Source organism: Barbus barbus (assembly GCF_936440315.1).
Source record: "Barbus barbus genome assembly, chromosome: 40".
In the NCBI taxonomy this organism is placed as follows: Eukaryota; Metazoa; Chordata; class Actinopteri; order Cypriniformes; family Cyprinidae; genus Barbus; species Barbus barbus.
In genome coordinates, this window is record NC_136718.1 from 27,203,957 (window position 1) to 27,216,729 (window position 12,773).

The following is a 12,773-nucleotide window of genomic DNA, read 5'->3' on the forward strand; positions in this document are numbered from 1 at the left end:
GTGACGTATTGTCAAGTATGGTGACCCATACTCGAAATTGGTGCTCTGCGTTTAACCCATCCAAGTGCACACACACAGCAGTGAGTAGTGAACAAATGCACACACACACACACACACACACACACACACAGCAGTGAGTAGTGAACAAATGCACACACACACACACACACACACACACACACACAGCAGTGAGTAGTGAACAAATGCACACACACACACACACACACACACACACACACACACACACACACACAAGCAGTGAGTAGTGAACAAATGCACACACACACACACACACACACACACACACACACACACACACACACACACACACACAGCAGTGAGTAGTGAACAAATGCACACACACACACACACACACACACACACACACACACACACACACACACAGCAGTGAGTAGTGAACAAATGCACACACACACACACACACACACACACACACACACACACACACACAGCAGTGAGTAGTGAACAAATGCACACACACACACACACACACACACACACACACACACACAGCAGTGAGTAGTGAACAAATGCACACGCACGCACGCATACACACACACCGTGAACACACACCCGGAGCAGTTGGGGGTTCGGTGTCTTGCTCAAGGGCACCTCAGTCGTGGTATTGAGGGTGGAGAGAGCGCTGGACATTCACTCCCCCCACCTACAATCCCTGCCGGCCCGAGACTCAAACCCACAACCTTTGGATTACGAGTCCAACTCTCTAACCATTAGGCCACGAGATAAAGATTGCTCCACAAATGTAAGCTCATCTGTCTGTGTGTGTGTGTACACACACACACACACACACACACTTACTGCATCTCTACAGTTAAAATCAACAATAAAACACTAAAAATGAGACACATTTGAGCATTGATTTGATTAGACTGTTGTTGTGTTGAGTGCTGATGGTTAACAGTGGAGTAATCCAGTGCTTTTAATGTTATACCTTTTAGAAGCTGTGATGATGCTGATTGGTCAGTAAAACACACACAGTGGAGGTGGTGGGAGGGGCCAGTGCAGATCTTTAATGTGATTGGTCACACAGATTACACTCTGTTTGATTGACAGCTCCCACAGTCCTTTTGCTAAACAAACATTCGTTCATTATTTGTGCTGTTTTGATACGTACAAAATAATAATTACAAAATAATCTCACTTTATAATAATAATAATTATAATGAATCTTCAATGTGAAGATCTGATTAAGCTCCCAGAATGCATCTGCGTCGCCACGGCAACAGTAAGACGTCATCCTCTGAAGTCCGGTGTGGAAGTGTGTGGCGTGACGCTCGTCTGTCTCTTCAGCAGGCGCTCCGGAGAACATCAGTCCGAGTGAAACAAAGAGACACTGATTGGCTGGTTCTGTGATGCTCCACAGTGATTGGTCGATCAGTCTGATCCGTAAGAGCTCTAGCAGAAGCAGGGAATGCTGGGAAGCGTCAGTATCGCAGGGAGCCGCCGTGGACCCGCAGCGTCTGGACGCTGGACAGAATCTTCTTCTGGTGTCCTGCTAGAGTCACGCCGATCCGCAGAAGATCCCTGGACAAACCACACGACTCAAGCATTACTCTATTATACTCTATTATTATTACTGTTATTACTCTATTATTATTACTGCTGCAAACCATTAATCACAATCATAACTGCTTTTGTTTACATGATATATGAGTGTGTACCGTGTATATTTATTATGCATATATTAATACTAACACATGCATGTACATATTTAAGAAAAATGTTATGTTTATATATTGAATATATTTATATATACTATAAAATATAAGAATATAAATATATGTGCATGTAAATATTTTCAAAATATACACTGTATGTGTGTGTATTTATATATGCAGAATAAATATACACAGAACACATATATATATATTTTATATAAACAAAAACATATTTTGGATGCGATTAATGGTTTGCCAGCAGTAATTATATTATACATGACATTATATTTCATCATTATATCAGTACAGTTACTCCAATAATGCTTAGGATCAGATTTTCTTTTTATATTTTAAGGTTCAATTTAAAACGGAGTCAAATGTTTTAATTGAAAAGTTTTAGTGACGAGTTTCTTTTGTCATTTAAGTTGTCACATAGTTCTTTTTAAATATGCCTATATAATTTTTATTAATATTTTGTTAAATATATTTTCTTATAAAATTAGTATTTCTATATTTTGTTTTCATTATACTTTTAGTTAGAGTTTTTATTTAGTTTTTTTGTCAGTTATTAGTTTTGAGTTTTGACATTTTTTATTTTTTACATTTGATTTTCATTTTACTTTCGTTAAAGTTTTAGTAATTTAGTTTTTTGGGGGGGTTTCATGTTAAAATATATCTATATAGTTTTTATAAATATTCTATTTATTTTTATGCAGTTTCCATTTGAATTTAAAAGTTTTATTTTGATGTTTTGTCATTATTACTAGTTGTGTTTTTAGAATATCTATATAGTTTATTAATCTGATATTTCAGTAATCTGAATTCATTTATTTGTTCATTTTAGTTATTTTAGTACATCAATTTAAATGTAAATGAAAAATGTTGCCTTGGCAACTTGATGAAAAAAGTTTTTTTTAGATTTTATCCTCTTTCAGTTAATATTAGCTTTTTTTTAAAAAACTTTTTTATAAAAAGCTTTTTTTTTTTTTAGTTTTCATTTACGATAATAATCCTACTGGTATGTGATGGTTACTGAACACTCGTATTAAATCATAAAAATAATTTTAAATGTGTGTGTGTGTGTGTGAGAGAGAGTGTGTGAGAGAGTGTGTGTGTCTCTGTGAGTGTGTGTGCATGAGTGTGTGTGTGTGTGTCTCTGTGAGTGTGTGTGTGTGTGCATGAGTGTGTGTGTGTGAGAGAGTGTGCGCGCGAGAGTGTGTGTGTGTCTCTGTGAGTGTGTGTGTGTTTTAAATGTGTGTGTGTGTGTGAGTGTGTGTGTGTGAGAGAGTGTGTGTCTCACTCGGTGGAGATGTGTGAGAGGAGCTGGATGGAGGTGAATCCGGCCTGCAGGAAGCTGTCCTCGTATCGCTCCATCTTGATGGCCCGGAGCCAGTCGGACACTGAGCTGCAGTGAGAGAGCGGCGGCGGAGGACGTTGGTCCAGCAGAGGGTGAGAGAGCCTGAGACACACACACACAACACTGCACTCAGAGACAGGAAGTGACATCACCAGCCCTGTGCACTTGAGAAGCTGCTGCTGTACTTCCACAAATAACCCAGATCTGAGTGTGCTGCTCTCTCGGAGTGTGTTCTTTCATATGTCAGTGTATTTCTGAACTAATCTTCCATTACCAACTGCTTCAATATGACTTCACAATTAATGGGTTCCTTAAGAAATAAATATTTTTAAATGGAAAAAAATATATACATTTTTTATTACCTTTCAAAAGTTTGGAGTAATATTTTATGGAAATTATTACTTTTATTCATCAAGGCTGCATTAAATGGATCAAAAGTGTCAGTAAAGACATTTATAATGTTGCAGTAGATTTCTGTTTCAAATAAATTCTGTTCTTTTGAACTTTCTATTAATCTGTGAATCCTGGAAAATAAAATGCATCACAGTTTCCACAAAAATATTGAGCAGCACAACTGTGTTCAACATTGATAATAATCAGAAATGTTTGTTGAGCAGTAAATCAGTATATTATTATGATTTCTGAAGATCATGTGACACTGAAGACTGCAGTAATGATGCTGAAAATACAGCTGCACATTTAGAATAATATTTCACTGTCTTTACTGTATTTTTGATCAAATAAATGCAGCTTTGGTGAGCAGAAGAGACTTCTTTCAGAAACATTAAAAACCTTATTTATTCCAAACTTCTGACTGCTAGTGTGTGTGTGTGTGTGTGTGTGTGTGTTCTGTAGGTGTGCTTGTGTGCACTGTGCTTGAATTTGAGGAACATGTGTGTACGGATGTTTTATAGATAGCTGGAATATTTCAGCAACTCATCCGTTCACATTCAGAATGGAAAGTGCAGGATGCAGCAGTGAAGGTGATTAACTTCTACTTCAGCCTCCCACCCAAACACTTCCTGTTACACACACTCTCTCACACACACACACACCCATCGGGGATGCGTCCGGTGATCTTGAGTGAGGCTGGGTTGCGTATCAGTCGGTCGAGGGCAGAGACGATGGCACAGAATCGCGGGCGAGACGATCTCTCCTTCTGCCAGCAGTCCAGCATCAGCTGGTGCAGAGACGCAGGGCATTCTGGGGGAGGAGGCAGGCGGTAGTCCTGCTCGATGGCGTTGATCACCTGCACACAAACACACATCATCATCATCCCTCGGCTCAGAACACACTCGTGCGTCAGACTACACCAGCGCTCTGAAGCCTCACTCACGTCCTGGTTGCTCATGTCCCAGTAGGGTCTCTCTCCGAACGACATCACCTCCCACATCACGATGCCGTAGCTCCAGACGTCTGACGCCGAGGTGAACTTACGGAAGGCGATGGCTTCAGGAGCCGTCCAGCGTATCGGGATCTTCCCGCCCTGAGACACACACACACACACACACACACAGAGATTCTGAGCTCAACGACACTGACACTCACACACTTCACCAACATCATCATCATCACAACACCACCATTCTCTGCTGAGAGTAAACACTCCATTTCATTTTCTGTGTTTGTCTACATGAATACGAAAACTAAAGCACTCTTTATTTCATTTGTATTGTTGCTCTGTTGTTTGTAAATTTGCTTCTTTGTTCTTATTTTTAAAAAGAAAAATACTAAATAAAGTAACTTTCTTGTTTAATAATTTTGGTTCAGAATTTGTAAGATAAAATAAATGACGATTTCTGCATTTTGATGTTTTTTGTGTCGTATGGATATTGGATATCTATTGTAATATGTAATACAAGAACAAAGCAAGGTTTCTGTAAAATTCTATAACTTATCATCACTGTGATTGTGTGTGTTGCAGGTTTGGCGGATGTGTGACAGCAGCAGATCCTCACCAGTGAGCTGGTATATGTGGGGTCAGATGAGTTCTCTGTCAGGAATCTGGACAGGCCAAAGTCAGACACCTTACACACCAGGTTACTGTTGACCAGGATGTTTCGCGCCGCCAGATCCCGGTGGACATAACTCATCTCCGACAGGTACTTCATACCAGATGCAATCCCACGCAGCATCCCCACCAGCTGGATGGGCGTGAACTGACCGTCGTTCAGCTGTAGACAGAGAGAGACGGGTGAGAGCGGGCGACACATCTGACCCGACATCAGACAGAGAGAGACGGGTGAGAGAGGGCGACACATCTGACCCGACATCAGACACAGAGAGAGAGAGACTGGTGAGAGCGGGCGACACATCTGACCCGACATCAGAGAGAGACTGGTGAGAGCGGGCGACACATCTGACCCGACATCAGACAGAGAGAGAGAGACGGGTGAGAGAGGGCGACACATCTGACCCAACATCAGACACAGAGAGAGAGACTGGTGAGAGCGGGCGACACATCTGACCCGACATCAGACAGAGAGAGACGGGTGAGAGAGGGCGACACATCTGACCAGACATCTGACCCGACATCAGACAGACAGAGAGACTGTGAGAGCGGGCGACACATCTGACCCGACATCAGACAGACAGAGAGACTGTGAGAGCGGGCATCACATCTGACCCGACAGCAGACAGAGAGAGAGAGACGGGTGAGAGCGGGCGACACATCTGACCCGACATCAGACAGACAGAGAGACTGTGAGAGCGGGCATCACATCTGACCCGACATCAGACAGAGAGAGAGAGACGGGTGAGAGCGGGCATCACATCTGACCCGACATCAGACAGACAGAGAGAGACGGGTGAGAGCAGGCGACACATCTGACCCGACATCAGACAGACAGAGAGAGACGGGTGAGAGCGGGCGACACATCTGACCTGACATCAGACAGACAGAGAGACGGGTGAGAGTGGGCGACACATCTGACCCAACATCAGACAGAGAGAGAGAGAGAGAGACTGGTGAGAGTGGGCGACACATCTGACCCAACATCAGACAGAGAGAGAGAGAGACTGGTGAGAGAGGGCGACACATCTGACCTGACATCAGACAGACAGAGAGACGGGTGAGAGAGGCGACACATCTGACCCGACATCAGACAGAGAGAGAGAGACTGGTGAGAGCGGGCGACACATCTGACCTGACATCAGACAGACAGAGAGACGGGTGAGAGAGGCGACACATCTGACCCGACATCAGACAGAGAGAGAGAGACTGGTGAGAGAGGGCGACACATCTGACCCGACATCAGACAGAGAGAGAGAGACTGGTGAGAGCGGGCGACACATCTGACCCGACATCAGACAGAGAGAGACGGGTGAGAGAGGGCGACACATCTGACCCGACATCAGACAGAGAGAGAGAGACTGGTGAGAGCGGGCGACACATCTGACCCGACATCAGACAGACAGAGAGAGACTGATGAGAGCGGGCGACACATCTGACCCGACATCAGACAGACAGAGAGACTGTGAGAGCGGGCGACACAATTGACCCGACATCAGACAGAGAGAGAGAGACGGGTGAGAGAGGGCGACACATCTGACCCGATATCAGACAGAGAGAGAGAGACGGGTGAGAGAGGGCGACACATCTGACCCGACATCAGACAGACAGAGAGAGACTGGTGAGAGCGGGCGACACATCTGACCCGACATCAGACAGACAGAGAGACTGTGAGAGCGGGCGACACATCTGACCCGACATCAGACAGACAGAGAGAGACGGGTGAGAGCGGGCGACACATCTGACCCGACATCAGACAGACAGAGAGACTGTGAGAGCGGGCATCACATCTGACCCGACATCAGACAGACAGAGAGACTGTGAGAGCGGGCATCACATCTGACCCGACATCAGACAGAGAGAGAGAGACGGGTGAGAGCGGGCATCACATCTGACCCGACATCAGACAGACAGAGAGAGACGGGTGAGAGCGGGCGACACATCTGACCCGACATCAGACAGACAGAGAGAGACGGGTGAGAGTGGGCGACACATCTGACCCGACATCAGACAGACAGAGAGAGACGGGTGAGAGCGGGCGACACATCTGACCCGACATCAGACAGACAGAGAGAGACGGGTGAGAGCGGGCGACACATCTGACCCGACATCAGACAGACAGAGAGAGACGGGTGAGAGTGGGCGACACATCTGACCCGACATCAGACAGAGAGAGAGAGACGGGTGAGAGCGGGCGACACATCTGACCCGACATCAGACAGACAGAGAGACTGTGAGAGCGGGCGACACATCTGACCCGACATCAGACAGACAGAGAGACTGTGAGAGCGGGCATCACATCTGACCCGACATCAGACAGACAGAGAGAGACGGGTGAGAGCGGGCGACACATCTGACCCGACATCAGACAGACAGAGAGAGACGGGTGAGAGCGGGCGACACATCTGACCCGACATCAGACAGACAGAGAGAGACGGGTGAGAGTGGGCGACACATCTGACCCGACATCAGACAGAGAGAGAGAGACGGGTGAGAGCGGGCGACACATCTGACCCGACATCAGACAGACAGAGAGACTGTGAGAGCGGGCATCACATCTGACCCGACATCAGACAGACAGAGAGAGACGGGTGAGAGCGGGCGACACATCTGACCCGACATCAGACAGACAGAGAGAGACGGGTGAGAGCGGGCGACACATCTGACCCGACATCAGACAGACAGAGAGAGACGGGTGAGAGTGGGCGACACATCTGACCCGACATCAGACAGAGAGAGAGAGACGGGTGAGAGCGGGCGACACATCTGACCCGACATCAGACAGACAGAGAGACTGTGAGAGCGGGCATCACATCTGACCCGACATCAGACAGACAGAGAGAGACGGGTGAGAGCGGGCGACACATCTGACCCGACATCAGACAGACAGAGAGAGACGGGTGAGAGCGGGCGACACATCTGACCCGACATCAGACAGACAGAGAGAGACGGGTGAGAGCGGGCGACACATCTGACCCGACATCAGACAGACAGAGAGAGACGGGTGAGAGCGGGCGACACATCTGACCCGACATCAGACAGAGAGAGAGAGACGGGTGAGAGCGGGCGACACATCTGACCCGACATTAGACAGACTGATACACAGGTACTGACCCTCAGGAAGGAGTCCAGCGCGCCGTTCTCCATGTACTCGGTCAGAATCATCACAGGACAGGAAGCTGTGATCACTCCCTCCAGGTGAATGATGTTGGGATGCTGGAACTGACCCATGATTGACGCCTCAGACAGGAAGTCCCGCCTCTGCTTGTCTGTGTAGCCACCCTTCAGGGTCTTAATGGCCACGTAGTTCTCTTTCTTCCCGGGAACCTTGAGCCGGCCGCGACACACCTCACCGAACTCACCTGCACACACACACACACACACATATGAAGACTATCAGATTCACACACACACAATGGCGTAACGTGAGCTGTGCTTTCATCAGGTGTGTGTCCCATATTACTGCTGTTCACGCAGAAACAGGAGCCCTGCGCCACACCTGCACTCAACAATCACACACACGGTTCTCACCGGCGCCGATCACCTCCTCGATCTTCACAAACGACACGTCGATCTCTTTAGCGAACTCCCTCACCGCCTCGTTCGGATCCTCGTATGTGAACGGATCGATGTACACTTTAATCCCTGTGAGAAACACACACAATTAAACCACAACCACAACAAAACATCTCAACAATGTCTGAAACCGTATGACGAGCTTTTCTCAGGGTTATTAGTGTCTTTATGATGTAAAGTCACTGGATAAAAAAGCCTGATTAATGAATAAATGTAAACGCAAAACATGTTTGTTACTTAAAAAAAAAGTTAAAGGACATTCAGTAAAATATTAAAAAACGTATTAAAAATACTTAATAAAAATATTAAAACTACACTATATTTGCAAAAGTGTTGGCACCCCCTTCTAATGAACATGTTTGACTACTTTAGTAATTTCTATGAGTATAAATCTTAATGTTTAATCATATAATGATATTCTAGGGAATTGTGTGCTTCTAATATTATATCAACAGTTTGGACAGAACCCTTTTCTATTCTAACATGACAGTGTCTCTGTGTATAAGACACGGTTCAGAAAGACATGATTGATTGAGTCAGTGTGGAAGAACTGGACTGGTCTGCAGAAAGCCAGCTGAACTCCTCTGGTGTGACTTTATATGCAGACCTTGAGACAAAAACTCATCACCAAACATTTATTATTATTATTATTATTTGTATTATTACAAATATTTAATTATGTAAAAGTATTTTATATTATTTCACTTTTTTTTTTAATAAATAAATATTATTTACTTTCTCAATCATATTTTGCAACACAGGAGTTTTTTCCTCTCTGATTAAACTACACATTAAAAATGACTTTTGTTGATGTAACCTTATGTTATCAGGCGAGTTTACTAACATTAATTCATATTTTTGAGTTTAGTCAAAATAATAATACAAACAGGTCATGTAAACGTCGCCACATGAAGCACATTTTCTGTTGCTGATGGGCCTCGATCCACAGCGATGCATCAGACCGTTGCCTGGGAACAGTAACTAAACTCATGTTAATTCTAATAACACGTTTCTCCGGCGGAGTCACGATCACTCATGTGTCTGCATCACTCTCACACGTAAACAACATAAATCAGCGGTGAGTGCTGACAGATTTACCACGGTATAACACATTCCTGATCAGAAGACGGCACACTCACCCTGACTCATCAGGAACTGGCCGCTCTTATCCGGGTCCGGATCCCGCGTGCGGCTGAAGCGCCTGAGAGACACACACACACACACACACACACACACACACACACACACACACACACACACACACACACACACACACACACACACACACACACACACACACACACACACACACACACACACACACACACACACACAGGTTTAGACAGACAGACTGACTCTGTGTTTATGTGTGATTGGATTACACAGGCTGTGTGTGTTTGTTTGACAGAATTCCTCTCTCATGACTCGTCTGAGTTTCTGTCTGTTGTGTGAGAGACCCTGCAGCTGCTCGCTCTCTCTTTACGAGCCTCACACACACACACACACACACTCGTGTCACATGACCTCGAGCGTCTGCGTGTGTGTCAGATGTAGTTTGATAGTGCTGTGTTGTTAGCAGCAGTGATGTCATCAGAAAACCGTCTGATCAAATGATACTGTCTGTAGAAATGATATAAACCTGCTCGCTCAGAGGTAAAAATAAAATACAGTAAATACAGACAAATACAGTAAATAATATTTATTTATAAAAATTTGTGTTCTTTTATTATTTCCTTAATTTGTATACATATTATTTACTTTATTTGTCAACTAGTTTTACTTTTGACAAAAGCAAACAAGAACATTTTGAAAAACTACATACATGTACTACATGTATGTGTGAGAGTGTGTGTGTGTATGTGTGAGAGTGTGTGTGTGTGAGAGTGTGTGTGTGTGTGTATGTGTGAGAGTGTGTGTGTATGTGTGAGAGTGTGTGTGTGTATGTGTGAGAGTGTGTGTGTGTGTGTGTGTGTGTAGGGAACAGGATGTGTCCACCCAGTGCTGTCTCCATACAGACTCTTACTGGAACAATGAATCTGACCCCAGGACCGCGCGCACACACACACACACACACACACACACAGACTTGTTTCGCTATCCTTGTGGGGACTTCCATAGGCGTAATGGTTTTCTACTGTACAGACCGTATATTCTATTGCCCTACACCTAAACTTAGCCCTCACAGGAGACTTTGTGCATTTTTAGATTTTCAAAAAACATAATTCTGTGTGATTTATAAGCTTGTTTACCCGTGGGGACCTCAATTTAGGTCCCCACCGTGACACAAGTCCCCATGAGTCTGTGTGTATTCAGGTTTAAGTCCCCACCGGACTATAAAAACAAAAACACACACACACACACACTCTCTCTCTCACACACATACACACACACATACACATCTGTTTTGATATAAGGCAGTTTGTGTTTACATAGCGAGTCAACGTAGTTCTTTTAAACAATAAAGCCCAGGCCCCACCCCCTCATTCAAGCACCAATCAGATCTCACCTGAAGCAGAACACGGCAACGATCACCACGGTGATGAGAATGAGCAGACCTATAGCAACCAGCACACCGGTGAGCAACATCCGTGACGGAGATTCTTCATCTGAGAGAGACACACCGTTAGACTGATATGAGACGTAAGTGTGTGTGTGTGTGTGTGTGTGAGTGTGTGTGTGTGTGTGCGCGTACTGTCCGGCAGGGTGCTGATGTTGGCGGTGGGGCTGAAGTGTCCGTATCCCGCAGCGGTTCTGGCTCTGACCTGCACCTGGTACTGCGACGCGCGGGTTAAATTGTTCAGAACCACAGAGCTGCTTTTACTGCTGACATACTGCCAACCGTCATCCTGATCCTACAGCACACAGGTCAGGGGTCAGAGGTCAGGGATCAGGCACAGGTGGAACTCACACACACCCACACATGCACACACACACTCACACACTCGTCTGTCCGTCTCACCTTCAGACTGTAGCGCAGCTGATACTCCAGAATGCTGTGCTGCGTCTGTGGAGGAACCGTCCAGCTGATGGAGACACTGCTCTCAGACGCTTTAGTCCTCCTGATGCTGGACACTGGAACGGCCACTGCACACACCCACACACACGCACAGGCTTCAGAACTATGATCACAACTTCTGTTTTTACAGAATTAATGATTATTAAAGGGGTCATGACATTAGAAATAAAATTTGCCTTGATCTTTTGGGATGTAAGAGGTCTTTGTACCATTAAAACATCCTGCAACTTTTATAGCTGGAAGTGAGTGAAGTGTGGCCAAGTTTGGTGACCCATACTCTGAGTTTGTGCTCTGCATTTAACCCATCCAAGCGCACAAACACTGTGAACACACACCCGGAGCAGTGGGCAGTCACTGGGGAGCAGTTGGGGGTTCGGTGTCTTGCTCAAGGGCACCTCAGTCGTGGTATTGAGGGTGGAGAGAGCGCTGGACATTCACTCCCCCCACCTACAATCCCTGCCGGCCCGAGACTCGAACCCACAACCTTTGGATCACGAGTCAAACTCTCTAACCATTAGGCCACGACTTCCCACTGCTTAAAATCTCCTCCTCATTATAAACAAAGCATTTATTTAATCGAGCTCCGAAAATGGCTCGTTTTAAAGAGAGGTTCAGAACGAGGGCTGAAAATAATCATTTTTCCTCATATATGCATCCCTGGAGCACAAAAGCCAACGATACATTGTATGGATCAAAATTATACATTTCTCTTTTATGACAAAAATCATTAGGATATTAAGATCATGTTCCATGAAGATATTTAGTAAATTTCCTACTGTAAATATATCAAAACTTCATTTTTGATTAGTAATATGCATTGCTAAGAACTTCATTTGAACAACTTTAAAGGAGATTTTCTCAATATTTAGATTTTTTTGCTCCCTCAGATTCCAGATTTTCTAATAGTTGTATCTCAGCCAAATATTGTCCTCTCCTAACAAACCATACATCAATGGAAAGATTATTTATTCAGACCCTTACGACTGATTTTGTGGTCCAGGGTCACATTTATTAAAAACATTTGTGCGAAAAACTTTATTATAAATAAACTTCAAAGAGCATATTAAAACAATAATAAAAGCCCATGTCATGACCCCTCTCAAGCGTTATGGG

General features: G+C 44.9%; 1 protein-coding gene across 2 annotated transcripts in view; it reads right to left on the bottom strand.

The window, feature by feature from the left end:
- Positions 1 to 1,024: 1,024 nt before the first annotated feature.
- LOC306859231 (ephrin type-B receptor 4b-like) overlaps positions 1,025 to 12,773 on the bottom strand; it is a 28,180-nt gene continuing 16,431 nt past the window's right edge. For both annotated transcript variants that reach the window (XM_079400150.1, XM_079400151.1), the window contains 11 exons: positions 11,604 to 11,728; positions 11,337 to 11,496; positions 11,151 to 11,250; positions 9,784 to 9,845; positions 8,600 to 8,713; positions 8,183 to 8,430; positions 5,016 to 5,231; positions 4,394 to 4,543; positions 4,113 to 4,306; positions 3,001 to 3,159; positions 1,025 to 1,566 (listed from right to left, as the gene is read on the bottom strand). In XM_079400150.1, the coding sequence (XP_079256276.1) occupies positions 1,467 to 1,566; positions 3,001 to 3,159; positions 4,113 to 4,306; positions 4,394 to 4,543; positions 5,016 to 5,231; positions 8,183 to 8,430; positions 8,600 to 8,713; positions 9,784 to 9,845; positions 11,151 to 11,250; positions 11,337 to 11,496; positions 11,604 to 11,728 (1,628 nt within the window). In that variant the 3' untranslated portion in view covers positions 1,025 to 1,466. The remainder of the gene's footprint in view (positions 1,567 to 3,000; positions 3,160 to 4,112; positions 4,307 to 4,393; positions 4,544 to 5,015; positions 5,232 to 8,182; positions 8,431 to 8,599; positions 8,714 to 9,783; positions 9,846 to 11,150; positions 11,251 to 11,336; positions 11,497 to 11,603; positions 11,729 to 12,773) is intronic.